This window comes from Camelus dromedarius, chromosome 4, assembly GCF_036321535.1.
Source record: "Camelus dromedarius isolate mCamDro1 chromosome 4, mCamDro1.pat, whole genome shotgun sequence".
Lineage (NCBI taxonomy): Eukaryota > Metazoa > Chordata > Mammalia > Artiodactyla > Camelidae > Camelus > Camelus dromedarius.
In genome coordinates this window covers 18,125,687-18,149,437 of record NC_087439.1, presented here as the reverse complement: position 1 = coordinate 18,149,437, position 23,751 = coordinate 18,125,687, and the positions used below count along the sequence as shown (strand labels likewise).

At 35.0% G+C, this 23,751-nt stretch overlaps 1 protein-coding gene across 3 annotated transcripts in view; it reads left to right on the top strand.

Moving 5' to 3' along the window:
- Positions 1-23,751, top strand: part of ZRANB3 (zinc finger RANBP2-type containing 3) — a 209,619-nt gene that overhangs the window by 129,490 nt on the left and 56,378 nt on the right. For all 3 annotated transcript variants that reach the window (XM_031451316.2, XM_010984029.3, XM_031451317.2), the window contains 2 exons: positions 6,621-6,792; positions 8,059-8,175. In XM_031451316.2, coding sequence (XP_031307176.2) covers positions 6,621-6,792; positions 8,059-8,175 — 289 coding nt within the window. The remainder of the gene's footprint in view (positions 1-6,620; positions 6,793-8,058; positions 8,176-23,751) is intronic.

Genomic DNA, 23,751 nt, shown 5'->3' with positions numbered 1-23,751 from the left:
CTTTTAGGTATTTTTAGGTAACAGCTAGCCATCCCAATGTAGGAATGGTTTCCAGGAATACTCCTAGTGCAAGGTCGGCAGTTGTACTGCAGCATGAATTTGTCCTCTGGAACCTGTGCTGGACAGATGTGAGTAGTGGAGAAGAAGCAAGGTTGAAATGTGTAGAGCCAGAGGATTAATCTGTAAATAATTCTTCCAGCTCTTACTTCATACATGGCATAAACTTGTAAATCAACTTCAGCTGCTTTACAATGTTGTGTTAGTTTCTGGTGTACCACATAGTGATTCAGTTAAATATTTTTCATTATAGATTCTTATAAGCTGTTGAATACAGTTCCCTGTGCTATACAATAGGACCTTACTGTTTATCTATTCTGTATATGGTAGTCTGTATCTGCTAATCACAAACTCTTAATTCATCCCTCCCCCAACCCCTTTTCCTTTGGTAACCATAAGTTTGTTTTCTATGCCTGTGAGTCTTTTTCTGTTTCGTAAGTAAGTTCATTTATATCCTTTTTTAGATTCCACATGTGAATGATATCATATATTTGTCTTTGTCTGGTTTACTTCACTTAGTATGATCATCTCTAGGTCCATCTGTGTTGCTGCAAATGGCATTATTTCATTCTTTTTATAGCTAAATAGTATTTCATTGTATAAATACATCACAATTTCTTTGTCTAGTCATCTGTCAACAGACATTTAGGTTGCTTCCATGTCTTAGCTATTGTAAATAGTGCTGCTGTGAACATTAGGGTGCATGTATCTTTTTGAATTAAAGTTTCCTATGGATATATGCCCAGGAGTGGGATTGTTAGGTCATATGGTAAGTCTATTTTTAGTTTTTTAAGGAATCTCCATTCTGCTTTCCATGGTTGCTGCAGCAAACTACATTCCCACCAGCAGTGCAGGAGGATTTCCTTTTCTCAACAGCCTCTCCAGCATTTATTATTTGTGGACTTTTTAATGATGATCATTCTGACTGGTGTGAGGTGATTTCCTCATTGTGATTTTGATTTGCATTTCTGTGATAAGTAGTGATACTGGGCATCTTTTCGTGTGCTTATTGGCTATCTGTATGTCTTCTTTGGAGAAATGTCTGTTTAGATCTTCTGCCCACTTTTTGATTGGGTTGTTTGCTCTTTTGTTGCTGAGTTGTATGAGCTCTTTATATATTCGGGAAATTAGGCCCTTGTCCGTCACATCATTTGCAAATATTTTCTCCAGTTCCATAGGTTGTCTTTTCGTTTTGTTTATGGTTTCCTTCTCTGTGCAAAAGCTTATAAATTTGATTAGGTCCCATTTGTGTTTATTTTAGCTTTTATTTCTATTGCCTTGGTAAACTGAACTAGGAGAGCATTGCTAAGATTTATGTTAGAGAATGTTTTGCCTATGTTTTCTTCTAGGAGATTTATGATATCCTGTCTTATGTTTAAGTCTTCAAGCCATTTTGAGTATATTGTTGTGTATGGTGGGTGTGAGGGAGTGTTCTAACTTCAGTGATTCACATGTGGCTGTCCATTTTCCCAACACCACTTGCTGAAGAGACTGTCTTTTCTCCACTGTATAATCTTACCTTCTTTGTCGAAGATTAATTGACCTTAAGTGTATGGCTTTATTTCTGGGCTCTCTATTCTGTTCTATTGATCCTCATGTCTGTTTTTGTGCCAATACCGTGCTGTTTTGATTACTTTATCTTTGTAGTATTGTGTGAAGTCTGAGAGGGTTGTGCCTCCTGCTTCATTCTTCTTCCTTAGTATTTTCCTGGCAATTCTGCGTCTTTTGTGATTACATATAAATTTTAGGATTATTTGTTCCAATTCTATGAAATTTTGTTGTGTAATTTGATAGGGATCACACTGAATCTGTAAATGGCTTTGGGTAGTATGGCCATTTTAGCAATATTAATTCTTCCAATCCAAGAACATGGGATAGATTTCCATTTGTTTAAATGATCTTTAATTTACTTTATCAATGTTTTAAATACTTAGGAATAAACCTGACCAAGAAAATAGAAGTTTTTTTAAAATTTGACAACATTACAGAAAAATTTTACACAATAGGCTAATAATGTTATGAACTTGAATAACATTCCTTCATTAATGTGACTTTTGCTATGTTTTTCTCAGTCCACAGCTTATCTGCTCATTCTCTTGACATTGTCTTTCAAAGAGCAGAAGTTTTTCATTTTAATCAAGTCCAGTTTATCAATTATTTTTTTCATAGATTGTGTCTTTGGTATTCTATGTAAAAAGTCACTGCCATACCATGGTCCAACAATGCTATACTGCTTCAGAAGTGGTGCAAATACCATATGTTAAAAATATCCTAATTCCTCCCCCTAGTACCTTGTATCATCTCTGCCATTCATTTCACTTATGCATAAGCATATATAGACAATCGAATACATTGTTGCTATTATTACGTTGTACAAACTACTATTGTTAGATCAGTTAAGAATTACTTAACTATAAATTTACTTTTATTCATTCATTCTCTAAAATCTTGTTTTCTTTGAGTAAATCTGATATTCTGACCTCTATCATTTTTTGTCTCTCTGAAGAACTTTCAATACTTCCTGAAAAGCAGGTCTTAAGGCAACAAATTCTCACAACTTTTGTTTGTCTGAAGAAGTCTTTATATTTCATCTTGACTTTTGAATGATAATTTCACAGGGTGCAGAATTCTAGGTTGGTGGGTTTTTCTCTGAAATATTTCACTCTCCTCTCTTCTTACTTTCATGATTTCTGCATGTAATTATTATTTTTGTTCCTGTACAGGTTACGGTGTTTTTTCCATGACTTCTTTCAGGGTTTTTAAATTTATTTTTTGATTTTCTAAATTTCAAATAAGATTTGTCTAAGTGTAAACTTTTGGCATTTATCTTGTTTAATATTCCCTGAGATTTCTAAATCTGTGGTTTGGTATCTGACATTAACTAGGGGAAATGTTCAGTCATTATTGTTTCATATATTTCTTCTGTTCCTTTCACTCTTCCTCTTTTATTTTCAATATGCGTATTTTCCACCTTTTATAGTTTTTCCACAGTTTTTGGATGTTCTGCTCTGGTTTGTTTTTTTTTTTTCCCAGTTTTTTTTTTCTTCTTTAGTTTTAGTTTTGGAAATTCCTACTATTACATTCTCAAGCCTAGAAATTCTTTCCTCAACTGTGTCCGGTCTCTTCATGGGCCCGTCAAAAGCATTCTTCATTTTGTTATAGTATTTATGATCTGTAGCATTTCTTTTTGATTCTTTCTTAGAATTTCCATCTCTATATACAATACCCATCCATTCTTGCATGTCATCTAGTTTTTCTGTTAACACTCTTTATCCTATTAATCATATTTGAAAAAAATTTCTCATTTTGTAATTCCTACCTTCTTGCTACCTATGACTGATTGTGATGCTTGTTCAATCTCTTTAGACTGCTTCTTACCTTTCAGTATGCCTTCAGTGTTTTGTTGAAAGGTGGACATGATGAGCTGAGTAGAAGGACTTGCAGTAACAAGCCTTTAGTAACATAGTTGAAAGGTGTGGAGGGAGGAGGCGGGATCTGTAAGATCTCAGTCTTCTGTTGAGCTTCTGCCCTGGACCGTGATCTTCACCAGTACTTCTCAGTGTTTCCCCTCCTTTAGTTGAACAGGAAGACTAGAGGGGGCCAGAATGGGGTATTTCCCTGCCCCCAGATCAGTTAGGTTCTGGTAAGAGAATTTTTCCTGAGGGCAGCCTTGGTGAAGAAAAGCAAAATGTTGGAGCCTATTTCAAAATGATTCCTTTTCTCCTCCTCCTGCTGGAAGTGTGAGGAGGTTTTTCTCTGATGTTCGCCATGGGGACTTGGTACAGCTCCTGGAGTTATAACCCACACAAGTATGGGGGTACCCCGCCTCCACTGTAGGACTGGATCCCCTTGAGGTTTTAAATGTCAGAGTTTTTTTTTCACACTGAGCTTCTGGCAATTCGCCACCTACAGTTGAGGTGTTCCTACCCTGGCACTGGTTTCCTGGATGTTTCTGCTCTGATAAACTTTTATTCTCTGTATCCATCTGTCTCCCTTGCCAATTTTAAGGGCACCGGTTTGTCTCATGATCTCACTTCTCTCACAAATCTAAAAAGACTTGTTGATTTTTCAGTTTGTTTAGATATTTACTTGTTGATGGGATGGAGTTGTGAGTTCTAAGCTCCTTACATGTTGGAGGAAAGTGGAAGTCTCCTGCTGAAAGTTTTTAAGCAAGAGAAGAATATTATGATTTGTATTTTAAGAAGCTCAACTTAGTGGTGTGCAGGAGAGATTAGCAGGTAGGAGATGGAGTAGTTCGCAACTACCAGCACGCCCTGGGATACACACACCTGTGCAGGTGAAGAGAATTTGACGCTGTAGGACTTCTACTCAATATTGTCTTTAGCTTATGAGATGTTTCTTCACATTTTATTTATGGTGATGAGGGTCACCATTCTGCCATCGTTGTGGCTGTGTAGTATTGCCTGTCATATTACATTTACCTTCAGAATACTTGCTGTTTTCTAATGTAAGGCATTTAAGACCTCATGCATTCATCCTCCTCAGATGTATCTGGTGTTTTTTGTTTGTTTGTTTGTTTTGGTCTTTATTGCTCCTTAGGGGCCTTTATTTATTTACTTTGTGTTAAAGATTGAAATTCAAAAACATTAAATATCTTTTTTTCCCCAAAACTTAGTCTCACATGTAGCATGTATAATGGGTGTAATGATCATGATAAGAACAGGGAAACTGTAGTAATGTATTTCTCAACCCTATCGGCCTGATGTCCACTTTTCATAGTAAATATTATCTAGTGCTCCCCTAATATTCCTAAACAAAATATATAGGTATATAATCATCTGTATCTGCCTATAATTTTTTAAAAAATGCGTACAACTCCAGCATAACATAGAGGAAAAATTAAAATTTTGCAAACTACAATAAAATATTTCCTTTACAATGTAAATAGCTAGGAATGACTGCACTAGAAGTCAATTTAAGATAAGAGTGAAATGAGTATTTTTCCATTTTCATTAGTGTGTAAATTTAAAAAATAAATATGGGGACGGGGGGTGGGAAGGGACTGGGATGTCAAAATGTAGAATAAATAAACAAGATTGTACTGTGTAGCACAGGGAGATATATACAGGATCTTGTGGTGGCTCACAGCGAAAGAGAATGTGACAATGAATGTATGTATGTTCATGTATGAATGAAAAATTGTGCTCTACACTGGAATTTGACACAACATTATAAAATGACTATAACTCAATAAAAAAAAGTTCATAAAAAATAAATAAAATAACAAAAGTATAAAACTTAAAAAAATATGGAAACATAAAGCATTAAAGGAAGTCAAAATACTTCGATGAACAAGTTTCAGTAATTCAATTTATAACAGTTATAACAAACCTACTACATTTTTTACAATGCCAGCACTTAGTTTTTTTAAACACATACTTTTATTATTGAAGACTACATGGTATCTATCATTTTATCACACAGAAGTTCCATCCACTCACTATACTTTTCTAATGAATTCTACACGCAGATGCACATTTTTAATGTTGGTACTATTCCTGTATGTTTGCTATTAAAATACACTAAACTTAAAAAAAAATCTTAGCTAATTCTAAGTATCTCAAAATGACCCTATTTGTGTTAAAATACCACTAAATCCCACTAAAATGGATAGTTATTTAAGTAATACTAATAATTGTAATATAGCCTAACAAAAATTTTTCCCTTGTTAATTATTCTTTAACAGCTATTTTCATTAGTGTGGGTTCCTGGAAGATGATTGGGAATTTTGTGAGTTTGTGTGTGGGTTGTCACAGTGACAGAGGGATGCTGTTGGGCCAGCTGTCCTGGTGCCGAAGTTCAGTAGATCCCCTAGATGTCAACCCTCATCCTAACCCCTGTCTGGAGGGCTTGATGCTTCTAACTCCTGATCTTTTCAGAGACCTGGAGGACAAGCGCTCTACTGCAAGCATTTTAATTTGTAGCTTACTTTCTTTTGTCAAATCAGCTACCACTTGTCTGTCTGACTTCTAAACGTTTATTGAAATCACTGATCCTCTGATGTTTTCCCTCCCATCTCTCTTTCATAGTGGATCTCTGCCCTTTTTTTCCCTTTGCTGTCAATTCTGTGGTTTCAGAGGAAGGAGAGGTCACCAAGTGATCCATCCGCTATGCTTAACAGTGGGAGATAATATTGCCTCGTAGAAGTTGTGGAAAATGTTTTAGGTGGCTTCAGTTGTTACATAGACTGGCTGGTGTACTGGCGGTGCCCGATTAGGGCTAGATCTGCTAAACACACTGCCAAGTTTGAGCCCATCCGAAATGCCAGTGGTACTCAAGAGTTATCAGTTCATCCCAGTCTTGGATTAACTCAGTATAAACACTATGTTTAAACATTAACATTTCCTATAGCTAAGAGTAATGTATAATCTTATTCATGACTACTTCTAAAGCTGAGCTTTTGAAACTAATTTGCATTCAGAAATAAAAGTAAAAACAGCATCATGGCTCCTTTTTAAAATTTTGGAAGAACACAGTGGTTAAATTGTTTTCTTACTCTCTAGTATTCAGCTTTGCTACATGCTTTTTCTTTATATTAACAGATATTTTGGTAAAAGGGCTCAATGGGATTGTAGAGGGGCATCAAATCTTAATGAACTTCATCAGCGATTAAGTGACATAATGATTAGAAGATTAAAGAGTGAAGTTTTAACCCAGCTGCCCCCTAAAATCAGACAGCGTATTCCATTTGATCTTCCATCAGCAGCAGCCAAGGTGAGAACCCGTGTTTGACTGAAAGTCTTATTTGAAATCATTTTAAATTATACTTTGAAAAATTATGCATATCTCATATTTCACAGATGGAAAAGTCCACTTTCTTAAAATAGGTTTAAATAATAGAGGCATGTGAATTGGCTTTGTATCATTTCAAGAAGAGAGCAGGAAGAATTTAAATGTAGTTATCAAATAATGTGAAAAGATTTAGTATCTTGGTCATTAAAATATATATTTCTGCAGAATAGAGGAAAAGAAGCACTTCACTTGCAACATAGACTTAGTATTAAGAATTCTAAGTATTTGTAGGATGTGAAACCCAATAATTAGCAAGAAGAATTGTGTTTGTTGCTCTAGGATTTATTTTTTAGGTATGAGTAGCTGTCTTCTAGAATAATTTAGATGTAGCCCCCTGTTCTTGGAATCTTAAAAATCTGTGATCATGTTGTAAGATGTGGAGTTCAACATATTAGAAAACCAAATTGTGTTTTACCTAATCCTTATCTACATTTACTTTTGGGGAGTAGGATGCTTATATATTCTTTGAATTTCTTCAAATCTGAACATAACTTTGTCGAAAGACTATTTATTGCCTTGTTTTATCTTGAAAGTGTAGAGTAAGCATTTTATGAACACTGTGCAAAATATTGGTGAAGTAAGTAAGAATGATCTGATTTTCTGTTTCCACCATTTTAACATTACAAAAAGAAGAGTCAATATATGATTATATTACATTTTTCAACTAATATTCCCTAAGTCTTTATGCTTATTTAAATAAAGTCATACCTTTTAGTAAAATGTTTTGCTACTGTATACATTTTCACTGCCATGCTCTCTTTAAGTTTTTGTTTTTACTTTATATATTATTTTATTTAAAATGTTTCTTAAATTTTTATTTTTACTTTACAAAATGTTGCTCTGTAAGAGAAAGCTGTAACTGTTTAATTTATGGTGTGGGTTAAGGGCTTGGTTTTCACCCACAACTTGTCATTGGTTTTTGTCATTAGCACAAAATGTGACTGACCTATCTGCACAGTGATGTTTTAAAATGAGCACATTGGCAACTTTGGGAATTTTCTTTATATGTATAAACACACACACACATTTTTCTATATATAAAAAGAAGGTAAGTAAAACATGATTCATTATTGTATTAATTGCTCTCTTCTTTATGCTGGATTTCTTTTTTTCTTTTATTGAGTTGTAGTCAGTGTACAATGTTGTATCAGTTTGTTTTTCTAAACATTGCTATTTTCTTCTACATAGGAATTGAATTCCAGCTTTGAAGAGTGGGAAAAATTAAGGAGAGCTCCAAGTTCAGGTGGCACCGAGACTGTCGTGGGGTTGATTACTCGCATGTTTAAACAAACTGCTATTGCCAAGGTACTTATTGCTGGGCCATCATTTGTTTGTCTTGATACAAATTATTTAATGTATTTAATTTTTTAATTAAGCAGCTTATTTGCATACTGCACAATATCTTTGCCATTTAATTTTTTAACTCTTTATTACAGAAAAATTCAGACACATTCAAAGTAAACAGTAGTATAATGCACAGCATTATACCTGTTCTGTTCATATAGTGATCCTTTTCTGTGTATGGCTATAGTTTGATAAGGGAGTATATTTTACACTTTCTCATTTAAAGGACTTACATATATTCATCTTTGTTGTCAGCTTTTTCCATGGCTTTACTACATAATTGCTACAAATAATCTTTTTTTTATGTAAGTCAATCATTTGTAATTGGTATTACATTGTTAGATCCCTACAGAGATAGATGTTCTTTTTATCCAAAAGTACAAATTAGGGGGTTTTTAAATCTCAGTGTATATCAGGTAAACTTACTACACATTGTTTGTTGTTTTTACCAGCATGGTTGAACTTATACATACTAATGAGTGTCATCCTTCTCCCAGTTCTGAGATTTTTTTATAGCATAATTTTTTAAAGAGAGGTTTATTTAAATATAATTTATATACAGTGAAATTTGTCCTTTGAAAATATATAGTGTGATGAGGCTTGACAAATATAGTTAGTCACCAGTACAATCAAGATAAAGAAAATTCCCATTACCTCCAAAAGTTCCCTCGTGCACCTTGGTTATTTCCCTCACACCTACCCTCTAGACTTCGTCAGTCACAGATCTGCTTTCTGTCGCTATAATTTTGCATTTTTCAGAATGTCACAAAAATGTAGTCCTATAGTACGTAGCATTGTGTCTGACTTATTTCACTTTGCATAAAGCTTTTGAATATTGATCCATGTTTTTGCATATGACATTAGCATTTTCATTTTTATTGCTGAATAATATTCAAATACATGGGTATATAAATATTTGTATATCAATATTTATGTGACAATTAAATTCCTTTACCATTTAATGGCCATTTGGGGTAGTCTCAGATCGGGCTATTATGAATAAGCCTGTTATAATCATTCATGTACAAGTCTTTGTATGGACATATTTTCATCTCTTTTAAGTAAATTGATGGAACTGGAACTGCTGGGTCATATGGGAAGTGTAGATTTAACTTTATAAAAAGCCACCAAGTTGTTTTTCAAAGTGCTATACCATTTTGGGGGAGAGTATAGCTCAAGTGGTAGAGTACATGCTTAGCATGCATAAGGACCTGAGTTCAATCCCCAGTACCTCCTCTAAATATAGATAAACCTAATTACCACACCCCCCAAAAAAAACAAAAACAAAGACAAAAAAACAACAAAGTGTTGGCATTCCCACTGGCAACATATGAGGGTTCCAGTTGTCCTACATCTTTGTCAGCACTTGGTATTGTCAGTCTTTTTAATTTTAGTTATACTTCTTGGTAAGCAGTGGTATCTCATTATTATTTTAATTTGCCTCTTAATGACTAATGATATTGAGCATATTTTCATGTGCTTTTTAGCCATTCATTTTCTTTTGAAAAGTGCTTGTTCATATCAAGCCCATATTTATCTTGGGTTGTAAGAGCCCCTTGATATATTTAGAAACAAGTTCTCTAACGTAAATGTCATTTGCAAATATTACTTCCAAGTCTCTGGCTCCCATTTTTATTTTCTTGACATTGTGGGTTGTTGGATTCCCCCCGCCCCTTAACAGAGGCACTGGGGATTGAACCCAGGACCTCATGCACACCAAGAACTCACTCTACACCCCAACCCCAACATTATGTTTTTAAAGAACAGAAATTTTAAATTTTGAAACAGTCCAGTTTATCAGGTTTTTAATTTTATGTTTTGCGGTTGTTGAGTCCTAATTATTTTTTGCTTAATCCGCGTTCATAAAGGTTTTATCCTGTGTTTCTTCCAGAAGTGCTATAGCCTTAGTTTATAAATGTAGGTCAGTGAGCTATTTTGAGATAATTGTTTTATGTGTTACAGAGTAAGAGTGGAGGTTCAGTTTGGTTTTTGTTTTGTTTTTTTGCATATGGATTTTTAATTGTTCTACCACTCTTTGTTGAGAAGACAATTTTCCCCTTATTGAATTATCTTGGCAGTTTCATAAAAAATCAATTGGTTATATATGTGTAGATTGTTTCTGAACTCTATTCTATTTCATTGAGCTATCCATCTGACCTCACAGAATACTATAGTTGCTTGATTACTCTACCTTTATAAGTCTTAAAATCACATAGTGTTTGTCCCTACTTTATTCTGTTTTAAAATTGTTTTGTGTATTGTAGTTCTTTTGCTTTTCTTTATGAGTTTTAGAATTAGCTTCTTAAGTATATACAATTTTGATTGGAATTGTTTTGAATCTGTAGATTAATTTGGGAGAATTGACTTATTTTAATTGAGATATAATTGACATACAATATTATATTGGTTTCAGGTCTATTAACATAATAATTCAATATTTATATATATTGCAAAATGATCACCACAGTAAGCCCATTTAACATTCATCACCATATATAGTTACAAAAATGTTTTTCTTGTGATGAGAACTCTAAATATCCATTCTCTCAGCAACTTTCAAACATGCAATACAGTATTATCAACTATAGGCACCATGCTGTACATTACATCCCATGACACATTTACTTCATAACTGGAAGTTTGTACCTTTTGACCTCTTTTACCTGTTTCACCAACCCTCTACCCCTTGCCTCCATAAACCATCAGTCTGTCTTTTATATTTGTGGGCTTTGGGGATTTGTTTGTTTTTTAAGATTCCACATAGAAATGAGATCATACAGTTTTTGCCTTTCTCTATCTGACTTATTTAGTATAATGCCCTCAAGATTCATCCATGTTGTTACAAATAGCAAGATTTCCTTCTTTTTAAGTGTCAGTGATACTCCTCTGTGTGTGTGTGTGTGTGTGTGTGTGTGATGTTTTCTTCATTCAACCATCAGTGGACACTTAGGTTCTCTTGGCTGTTGTATAATGCTGCAGTCAATATGGTGGTGCATATATCTTATCCCGTTAGTGTTTTTGTTTTCTTTGGATAAATACCTGGAAGTGAAATTATATGGTAGTTCTATCTCTTAATTTTTGAGGAACCTCCATACTGTTCTCCATAGTGACTGCACCAATTTTTATTCCCACCAGCAGTGCACAGGGGATCCTTTTCTGCACAGTCTTGCCAATATTTGTTATTTCTTGTCATTTTGATAATAGCCGTTCTAACAGATAGGTGGTATTGAGAACTGACTTCCTAATACTGTTGAATCTCCTGATCCATGAGAAGAGTATCTCTTTTACTTAAGTCTTCTTTAATTTCCCCCAGCAATGTTTTCTTGAATACATTTTGTTAGATTTATTTCTAAGTATTCATGTCTTCTTATGCTCTTGTAAATAGTATTTAAATTTCTACTTTTTCATTGCTAAGTATAGAATTATTATTGCTTTTTGTATATTGACCTTTTATCTTGTAACCTGCTGCACTCTTATTAGTTCCTGTGACTTTTTTGTAAATTCTTTGAGATTTTCTACATAGACATCATTTTGTCTACACATAAAGCACTTTTATTTCTTCCCTGTAATCTGTATGCCTTTAATTTATTTTTATTTATTGCCCATCACATTGAAGGAACACAAGTATAAGTTTGGTAGGACTGGACAAACTTGCCTTGTTGCCAGTTGTAGACAGAGAACATTCAGTCTTTTACCATTAATTATAATGTTATCTTTAAGATTTTTATAGATGCCCTTTCATAGGTTGAGAAAAATTCCTTCTTTTCCTAGTTTGTTGTGAGGAGAGATGAGACATAGATTTGTTTCCTTTGGCAGATAAGTGTTAGGAAGCAGGTAGAAGCAGATAAGAAGAAAACAGCTAAAATTTAACAAAATTAAAAAGACTGAGCATAGGCTGTCATGACAGTTCACAATAATATGGGATTCTGACCCAGGGAGCCCATACTCATTTAAAAGCTTTATTTCCATTGGCCTCTGTCAGATACTGACTAGGAGATCAGAGAGCACCCCCATTGGTGGAGTTCAAGCATGATACCCTGAGTACTTCTAGGACCCTCTTCTCACACTGATCAAAAGCCTTGTGCTACTGTAGGAGAGGCAAAGTCCCCCTCCCCGAGTCTGCAAAGCCCAGTCCAGGATCAGCTGCTTTTGGGGTTTGAGTAGAAATAAAATGAAACCCTGAGGGGATGAAACCCTATTGAAATCAGGACCTTATATAGGACAGAGATCTGTTACTGATGGAGGAATCTCTCTCTTGCCCAGGATCACCCACGGTTACATGACATAGTTTGGTTGCCTTAGGGTAGAGGGGCAGAAACACCAGGAAAGCCTCATCTGTAAGACTCAGCTGAAGCAAAGGGCCTGCCTTATATTGACATGCTACCTGAAGAACAAAGAAATCTTCTGCCCCCTCCCATGGATTAATCTACTCCTGGGGGAGAGGCATCCTGCTATAGTGCAGGCGTGCAAGAACTGCCAAAAGCTGAGAGTGCAGCTAGAAGAATTCTTAGCACACACTTTCATGAGAGAGAAGCGTCCCGTTGTTGAGGGAATCCCAGTTTGTGGTGCACTAAAGGTAAATGTAACAACCTAAATACAGCTCAATACTGATAAGATTGTCTCAGTCCCTTCCATACTATCACCTTGATAGAAAAAGAATCATGCCCTTTTCTGGGTGTAAGTATCATTTATCTCACTCTATCCTGTTCTTCTATACAAAATTTCTAGCATTAATGGAAATTATGAACTAATAAAAGCAATTAAAAAAACTCACCCATTATCAAAGATAAAGCCAGATGAAAAAATAACTCAGATTGTAGGACAATTAGACAAGGACTTTAAGAAAGCTAGGAATCGTATGTTAAAGGAGCTAGAAGAAAAGATAAACAACATAAATGAAAAGATGGAAAATTTCAGAAGAAACATGGAAACTCTAAAGACAATAAAATAGAAATGCTAGAAATAAAATACATTGTATCTGAGGGAAAAATTCTTTTACTTAGCTTATAAGCAAATAGATGAGACAAAATTTAATCATAAAAAATCTGACTGTCCTGGATATTTATCCTAGAGAAGTAAAAATTTAGATTTACATAAATACCTTTACGGAAATTTATTTGTAATAACCAAAACTTGGAAAAAAACCCACAGTTCCTTCAAACAAATATAATGGAATACTCAATTAAAAGGAATAAACTGTTGATAAGTGCAACAAATTGGATGACTCCGAGAAGCATTACACTAAGTGAAAGAAAGCAGTCTCAAAAGTTTACATACATCACAACACATGTTTATAACATCTTCAAAATGACAGAATTCTAGTGATAGAAAATATCAATATACCAATGTAGTTTTCTGGTGTTGATATTGTTCTTTGGTTATATAAGAAATTATCACTAGTATTATCAGGAGAAGCCAGGTTCAGGGTATATAGGAACTCTCAGTATTATTTTTGCAACCTCTCTTGTCTAAACTTATTTCAAAATAAAAAGTTTTAAGATGTATATATAGTGGACATAATAAATTAATCTAATGACAAAAAAAATTGAAGTTAATCCAAAAGAAGGCAGAAAAGAAAGAAAAAGGAATAAGGAACAACTAAATCAAATAGAAAACAAAATGGTAGGTTTAAATACAGTTTTGTCAATAATTGCATTATATGTAAATGCCCTAAAACCAGCATTTAAAAGGCAGGAATTATCAGATTGCATAAACTGTATGATATCTATAAGAAGTTCTCTTTAAGTATGAAGGCTTAAAGTTAAAAATAAATGGATGAAGACAATTAATCAAAAGAAAGCTGAAGTAGATACATTAATATGAAATGATGTAGGCTTTAGAACAAAGAATATTCCCAGGATTAAAGAGGAGACACATAAAGATAAAGGAGTCAATTTGTCATTTAAAGATAAAGGATTAAATTCATCAGGAGTTATTCATCTAATAAAGGAGTCAATTCATTATAATAATATGACTAAATGAATAAATAATATGAATAAATATGTCAATATCTATTAACTAAAACTAATAACTAAAACTTTTTTAGAGAACAGAAGAGGAATAAATACCTCCCAAGTAATTTTATGAAGTGGGATTATTCTGATGCCGAGACTAGACAGACACATCAAGAGAACTACAGACGCATATCCTTCATGAATATAAAAATCCTTAACTAAACATTAGCAGATCAAATCCACCAATATGTTTAAAAGTATTTATACCGGGAATAAAGGTTTGTATAAAACTGAATTAATCACTGTAGTTCACCACGTTAACAACATAAAAATGGAAAATTATATGTTTATCCCAATGAAAGCATTTGACAGAATTCCACATCCATTCATGATTAAACATCTCAGCAAATTAGGAGTAGAAAGGGGCTTCCTCATCCCAATAAAAGGTATTTATGAAAAACTTAGAAATAACATCACAGTTAATGCTCAAAGACTGAATGCTGCTCCCCTAAGATCAGAAACAAAGTAAGAGTCGGTTCTCTCATCACTTCAGTTCAACACTGTTGATTCAACGTAGTTCTTACAACTGTGCAGTAGGCTAGAAAAGGAAGTAACAGCTATGCGATTGAAAAGGAGTAAGGAAAATTGCCTACATTTATAGACACCATGGTTGTCTACATAGAAAATTCATGAACATTTCATGCTACTAGAACTAACAAGTGGATTTATCAAGGTCATGGCATTCGTGTTCAAAATACAAAAAGCATTTGTAGTTCTACATACTAGCAATGAAAAATTTGAAATTAAAATTTTAAAAATATGATTTACAGTAGCATCCATAAACATGAGCTACTTTGGGATAAATTCAACAAAAAAAAATTCACTAAAAAAACCATTAAACACTATTTAGAGAATGTAAAACAGACTTAAATAAGACAGATCATGCTCATGAATCAGAAGATTTGATATTGCTAAGATGCTTGTTCTCTGTTAATTAATTTATATACTCAATACAATGCTAATCAAAATCCCTGTAGTCTTTTTTTTTAGAAACTGACAAACTGAGTGTATAATTTATGAGGTAATGCAATGGACTTACTGTAGCCAAAATAATTCTGAGCAAAGTTGGAAGACTCACACCACATAATATATATACTTACTATAAAGTTACAGTGATAAGACGTTGTGTATTGGCATAGGGATAGGTATATAGATTAATGAACCAGAAAAGAGAGTTCAGAAATAGACCTTCATATAGATTGTCAACTGATCTTAGGAAAGGACAAGATAATTCAATGGGGAAACGGTAGTCTTTTCAACAGAATACTAGGGCAATTAGATATCCATAAGGGGAAAAAATGAGCCTTGATCACTATTCCACACCATACAGAATAATTAACTTGAAGTGGATCATAGACTTAAATTTAAAAGCTAATTTATAAAACTTTCAGTAGCATACCTATTTTAAAATATGCCATCCTTTGGGTAGGAACATTTTTTAAGATAAAATACAGAAAGCACATACTTTAAAGAAAAAACAAATGGGACTCAAAACTTTAAAAAAATTTTTTTGAGATTTATCTATTTACTTAATTTTAGAGGAGATACTGGGAATTGAACTCAGCACATTGTGCGCTCTACCACTTGAGCTATTACCCTCCGCCTCCAAAACTTTAAAACTTACGGTGTTTAAAAGTATAGTATATGAAAGACATGGCTGTGAAAAGGCAAATGCAAGAGACTGGAAGAAAATATTTGCAATACATTCCCCCTACTTCATTTTCCCGAATCATAATTTTTGGTTTGATCAGTGTTCATTGTTTATAGTATAATGACTCTGTTAAACATTTCACAGTTGAGCTGTAATTACATTTCTTTTCTTTGACAACTGTTGTTTTTCTTAAAGTTAATAGCTGTCTTGTTTTTTGTTTGCTTACTTGCTTAGCTTTCTTTTTACATAATACTGAGTATAGAATGTTGCTTAAAGGAAAAGAATATACATGAGAATTTTTCAGATAATTTTCTGTGCATGGTCAGAAACCTTAGTTAGAAGTCAGAAGTGTTGACAGTCAATAAGAAGTAGCACCTAATTCCTAGGATTCTTGAAGAAAAAGAAAAGAGGTGAAAATTTAATTGTCCCAGATTGGAACATGTTCCCAAAGATTACTAGCAGCAGAAGACCAATCCTTGCCACCCCAGCTTCCTAATTTTTAGTCCTTTTTCATTCCCCCTCTATTAGAACAATATTGCGTTTAGGCCAGTTAATAGCCCTACAATGGCCTCGAAGTGTTCAAGTGAAAGGAAGAGTCATATGTATCTCACTTTAAATTAAAAGCTAGGAATGATTAGCTTAATGAGGAAGGCATGTTGGAGGCCGAGATAGGCCAAATGTTAGTCCTCTTGCAAAAGTTAGCCAAGTTGTGACTGCAAAGGAAAAATTCTTGAAGGACTTAAAAGTGCAACTCAAGTGAATGAATAAATGATAAGAAGGCGAAACTGCCTTACTGCTGATAGTGGTCTGGACAGAAGATAAAACCAGCCACAACATTCTCTTAAGTCAAAGCCTAATCCAGAGCCAAGTCCTAACTCTCTTCAGTTCTCTGAAGCCTTAATGAGGTGAGGAAGGTGCAGAAGAAAAGTTTGAAGCTAGCAGAGGTTGGTTCATGAAGTTTAAAGAAAGAAGCCGTCTTCATAACATCACAGTGCGAGGTGAAGCAGCCAGCGCTGATGTAGAAGCTGTAGCAAACTATCAGAAGATTGAGCTCAGATGGTTAATGGAGGTGGCTACACTAAAGAACAGATTTTCAATGTAGATGAAACAGCTTTCTATTGGAAAAAGATAGTATCTAGGACTTTCATAGCCAGGAAGAGGAGTCAATGCCTGGCTTCGGAACTTTAAAGGACAGGCTGATTCTCTTGTTAGGGGCTAATACAGTGGTGGCTTTCAGTTGAAGCCAGTGCTCATTTACCATTCCCGAAATAAATCCTAGGGCCCCTAAAAATATCCTAAGTCGATTCTGTCTGTGTTCTGTACCACATCGTAGCTAGAAAGAAAGGAATAATTCAAGAGATACTAAGATGGTAAATCAGTAGACACTGGTGATTGACTTACTATGAAGGGGAGTGTAAAAGTAGAATCTAGATGCTTCGTTTGGCCAGCTGGGTTGAAGTTTGTGCCATTCACGGAGACTGGGAAAAACAGCAGATTTATTTTGTGCATAGTTTCCCATTAACTATGATCTGTGCCAAATTCAGCAAGGCTCAAGCTGTAAGATAATAGATTTCTTTGTACTCTGCAGCATCGTATTGGAAATACTTTTCATTGAATCATTTGAACAATTAGGTCAAGAAATTTAAAGATAATTATAACTATCTAATGATAGTTGATGTGAATTTGAAAATCTAGATACAAGTAAGAAGAAAATTTTGAAGAAAATAATAAGTTTTCAAGTAAATGCCTTTGTATATAGTTACTTACAGGACATGCTGTTTTAGGGACATGACATATGCTTAATTACTGCCTAAAGTAAAATGAGCTCTTCATTATTTGTGATATTTAATTTTTAAAAGGCTGTAACCCCATAATAAATCAATGTGTAAAGTGTGAAATCTTGTTCTTGTCACCTCTTATGAGGAAGGAAGTACTTCCCACATCCATTTATATCACCATTTTAACACTGTCCATTAATTGTTATGAGAAAGCAGTGGGCTAGAAAGGACCTCTGTGGGTCATCTTTCTCTTAGTTTGTTCTAGGCAGACTTATGCCAAAAGTCTCCCATACAAATGAGTCTCCATCTCTCCTAGTTTTATAGATCTCCAGGATAGGTTTCTTTCTCTGCTCTAATCTTTTCTCTTTTCTTCGTATCCTCCAATGTTATAGGCAGATGGGAATACAGTACAGTGCTTCAAATTAGGTCATGTCAGCAAATTAGGTCATGTTGATATGATGATTTTTCATATGTACAGTGTGATACTATATAATGGTGTTGACATATGTCATCCATGTGCTGTATAACCATTAATGGTGTTCTGCGTTTTGAGATTAAATACTTGTACTTCTTAGGAAGATAGAGGCTGTATAAGTTTTAAGTATGTTATTACATTACTGAGATCTCTTTTTTAGATATTTCATAATGAGAAATTTAACAATGATGATAAACAGTAAGTGGTAATTATAAACACTAAACAAAGGAAATGACCATAAAATAATAAATGTTACTAGTAAAAAGTCAATTAGTGAAGGATCTCAGATAAATAGAATTACTTTTCTTCCTCTGTACCATTATTTTTATTTCTGTGTAATATTTGTGGGGAATGCAATAGATGAGAATGAACAGATTCTTTAGATTTAGGATCAGCTTGATACTCTCCTAGGAAAAAACCCAGATTAAGTTGTATGCATGGTTTAGCCAACTCTCAGTTATTTTCTGGTACATGGTGACACGTCTCATTTGTAGAGAAAACTATTTTAAGAGAAATGCCAGTTATTTTTCTATTAAAAGATTAAATCAACCCATAATTTAAAATTTCCTGTCACTATAGGATGGCAGCATTTCTTAGTGTCTTAAAGACTTTCCAGAGGCAAACTGCTTTAAACAAAAAGCACGTTTCCTCTCTGCTGTGTTGCCGCAGCAGCTTAAACAGGTAGAATCCTACTTCTAAAATGCAGTGAGGTTCAGTGAGGTCTCTGCAGTGTTCCCTGCTGCACAGGGATGGGATGCTGTGAGACTGAAGGGCACCTCTTCCTGAGCCAGTTTGTTGTTTAGAAAAGGGTCTCTGGCTCTGAACCAGGCACTGTCAGCCTCCTGTTCATGAGTAAGGAGGCGGTCGGTAGTGAGAAAGTGCAAATAAAGCAATATAGTGTCATCTTGGAGGAGGAAGGAGATACCTATGTTAGCTATATGGCTCAGTAAAGTGGAGGAAGGCTTTATTAAAGATGGGGAAATACCCACTTGAGAAGGAGGAGTGCTATTAGGTTTTTGAAGTGGCAGGAATGGTTAAATTTGGAATCAGGTGGAGGGATTTGCCTTAGAGAAGAGAAAAAATACCTCTCATGACAAAAGGAAGGGAAGAGAGGATGAGTAAAAGTAAGAAAGTGTAACAGAATTCTCAAATGATGAGTTCTGTTTTCTCTGGCCAGTGGGAAGTTTGAGAGCCAAGAGGCCTAGGTTCTGATTTTGAACAAAGTGGCAAGGTTGAATTTGTTTTTGCAGTTTACTGAAGAAATACAGTGAAAATAAGAGCTAACACTTCTACATCGTTGACCGTGTGCCAGCTGTTCCAAGCATATTTGATGCACTAACTCATCTAATTCTTACTACCACTCGATGGGTAGTAAGTACTTTTTATCCCCTTTTATAGATGGAGAAACCAGGGCACAGAGTTCAAGTGACCTATTCAAGGCTTTCAGACTGTAAATGATGGAGGCAGGAGCTGAACATAGTTTGGCAACAAAGTACATGCACTTACCCATCATTCCATTAGGATAGCTGAATAAATGTAGTATTTCTTAGTGACCATGGGTTTAAGGTACCTCTTATTTCCCTGTTGGTGATTTTCCGCATCCCTGTACAAGTGTGGTGAAGATACAGAATTTCAAAGTCTATCCATTCTATGTGTTATCATTATAAACACCCAAGTAAGATTTATTTATCCTTAACTTTAGTTGTACCTTATTGACATGATCAATGGATGAAGTTTAGAAAGGAATCAAGAATGTTTTTCAAAATTGATTCAGTTTTTAAAGAATTAGATTAGCTCTTTTAATCAATGACTTTTATGGTCAAACTTCCATGAAATCAACTTCGGTAGGAAAAAAAAAAAGAATTGAAAGCTACAGATTGGCTTTGCCTTCTAACTTCATCTAAATTTGAGTAAAGCCAATGGAGTACGTTATTCATGGAAATGTTCTGTCTCATCCAACCTTGCCAGATGGATGGATGGAGGATGGATGGATAGATTAGTTGGTTGATTGATTAGATAGTATGATTAGATAGAACAATTGCTTTATTTTATCTTTTTCCAGAAAGTTTCATGGAAAGGTTTAGGATCCCATGTTCTTTTGTAAAATTGTGTTCGTTAAGGTGTTGAACTGGGATTGCTCTGTTCTTACATACAGAACTGCAGCCCCTCTGCTTCTTAGTGTGAAATGGGCTGCTTGTGGAACTTGGTCAGTGTCAAAAGAGTAGATGTATTAAAAGTGTTATTTTCTATTTACAGATGTAATTATAAGCATGCCTCGAGGTAAGAAAAATCACACATATAATAGTTCATCCAAACTATCTTTGGAAGTTTTTTAAGGGAAAATTTCAGCCTGGGGCCCTGTGAAAATGTTCAAAACCCTGATATTATAGTATGGAATGATCATTCTTCCCTTGAAGACTGTCTTCTGTCAGATTTGAAAATACTTTTTCTGGTTGGTGAAGTGGTTTCTAAATTAAGAACCTTTGGCCAGGAAAAATGGGTAGCAGAAGACAAATCCCTAGCCTTTCTTTGTGGTGTTTTGCGGGGCAAATAGGGCATGAATAAGCAGGGTGTGTCCTCTCGTATTTGTTAACTTTCCTTTCCTCATTTGAGATCATTTTAAAGGATAAAAGGTAAACCAACTCTCACAAATAAGCAAATTAAGAATAAGAAACACTATAACGTGAAATAGATAAAAATAGGTACATGAATAAAAACAGAGGCAGAGAGGATATCAACTGATGAATGGACAGATAAAATGTGGTATATCCATACGAAGGATGAATGGACAGATAAAATGTGGTATATCCATACTTGGCAATAAAAAAAATTAAACACTGAAAAGTGCTGCATCATGGATTGAAAACATGCTCACAAAGAAGCCAGTCTAAAAAGACCACATATCGTGTGATTCCATTTATACGCAATGTCGTAATTCGGCCCATGGAGACAGAAAATAGATTAGTGTTTGTCTAGAGCCAGGGTGACACAGGGACCTGTTTTGGGAGTAATTGTTAAGAGGTGATGGTTTTCTTCTAGGGTAATGAAAATATTCTGAAATTGTGGTGAAGGGGACACAACTCTGTGAATATACTAAAAGCTGTTGAGTTGTACACTTTCTAAATGGGTGAATTTTACAGTATATGAGCTTTATCTCAAAAAAGCTTTTTTTTTTTTTTTAAATGAACTCAGATTCTTCTTTCTACTCTGGCTGCCCTAGTTCACTGCTTTCCTCAGCAGCTTCCATAGCAGCCCCAAGATGACCACTGCAATTCCTGGTGTCAGGTGCAGGCCATAATGTCCAAAGCAAGGAAGAGCTTTCCTCAGAGTCCCTTTGTCAGTGAGGATTTTTTTTTGAAGCCTCCAGCAGACTTCCCACATTTATTATTGTCAGAATCACTTGCAGGGGGAATAGAAGTGCTAGGCTTGCTTAGACCGATCATGGTTTACCTCCTGGTGATTAATAAAGGCTTGAGGAATTGTCCTTAAAGTGTGTGCCCACCAGATACCTAAACAAAACAGGCACTGGGTCTGGGGCCTGAGGAATTCAAAACTTAGGGGAAGCTTCTTTTGTGCTCTTGCTCCCTTAGCTGCAAGTTATAGCTATTAAAAAAAAAAATTACTCTGATGCTTGTTAAAATAGTAAGGAAGACTTTATTCAAGATCATTGTAGTAGGAGTCAACTCTACTGCGACTGAGGAGAGAACGCAGGAAGGACAGGTGGGGGATTTATAGCATGCAGCAGGATGAAGGGGTCAGTGGATGGAAAATTACTAAGAGGAGACATCGAAAGTAAGGGAATTCATGCTAAACTGATTGCTCCTGACAGTAGCATATACTTTTCTCAAAAATTAAACCATTCATGTCTAAGTATACAGATTGGTTCAGTGAAACTGCGAATGGCTCGTTAAATCAGTTATAGTTGCTTTGGTCACTTGCTCCTCTCCTACTTGGATAACTGTGGTAATTATAGAGCTATTCCCTGCCTAAGGTCGCTGACCCTCCTTGAAGGGGAGATGTGTGCATTGATCAGATCAAAACCAAGGTCAAAACAGAATTCTTGCTAAAGGAAGGCCAAGGACTTTAGACATCAAAAGTGGGGATGAGAAACTTGATCAGATATCAAGAGATGATTAGGTATCCAGGGTGGGGGCACTGTCGATAAACTGACTCAGCAGGATTCTTGCTAAGACTGAGCCTGGCAAGGGCAGAACAGACTTGGAAAGCCAGAGTTGAGACCTAGTCAAGAAGAGGGCTCAGAGAAGCTTAACTGAAGTTTGGTCAAGGAGAAAGTTTTGTCAAAGCTCAAGTTTGATGCTTTTTTTTTCACTCTTTCTCTCTCCCTCTTATTATTTTGACTAAAAGACAATTTGAAGTAACTTTCATCAGGTCTTTAATGCAATATAGGTTTTTTGGTAACTTCTTTTATTTCAAAAAGTATGAGGAGCACCTATTCACTGAAAAAAAACTAACAAGTTGTACAACATTCTCTTTATTTCTGCATTTCTTTAAATGAGGTGTATTGTGTAGACTTCATTAATTATTCAAGTTAGAACTTTGACTAACAGACACATTACTAACAGACCAATTTCAGCAAGATAAAATAGAATTGTGAACACATGCACTTTCTGCAACTTCTATGATACCTAAACCAGTTTAACCAAAATGCTGATCGTTAACAGGATCTGCCCTTCCATGTAATATGCACTTAAGATTCTTTGAAAGCAAATTTCTGCTCAGATAACTTAAAATATGACAAGGCAGTGAATGTTTTCATTAGAATAGAATCAGAATAGGTAACTTACATGTATAGTTCATTTTAAAATGCAAGCCTACGCAATCCCCAACCTGAGAACCTAAGAGAATCCCAAAGTTCCTTTGTGATACAAATGTTTTGTTTCCCCAAACACCTTTTCTCCTAGGAAGCAACATCACAGTGATGGTGAACGGGTTCGTCCAAAGTGGCTGTTTAGCCCATTGGACTTTATATAGTTGAACCTTATAATATTAACAGTGATCATAAGCCTTTCTGAACCTGTGATTGGAAGGAAATTTGTTGGGGGCTCGAGCTTTGGGATCAGCAGTTTGGGTTGTACTGAGGAGGAGGGTGATGTTAGCAGAGGAGACTGGCAGAAATAGCTTGCTTTTGAAGAGACAGGGAATACATCTGAGGCTAGTTCCATGATTATATAGTTGGTAAGTCTGCAATGGTTGGTAAATGAATGTACCTTAAAAATACTCCAACTTGACATGTACTTTTTGAAAAGCTTATCACAGTAAATATAGCTCTTCAGGCAAACATGCAGTTTATTAAAGTGGTTCAGTTACCATGGCAACATTTCTGGAATTTATAGCTCCTTATTTTGAGAGGGTTTCATTTCCACTTTCTGAGGCACTAAAATCCAAGGCTAAAGTTCTTAACTGCCTCCAGCCCCATCGTATGAATTTCTTTTGTTTAGAAAACAGACATACAGAATGTAGCTTGCAGAATCAATCTCGTGACTTTAGAGTCAGATGCATGAATTTTAAATAGGTATTTTTCAATTTTGAAATGCCTGTTTTTAAGTTTTTAAAATTATTATCAAAGCCACATAGGATCATAATTTAATGAGGGGAAAC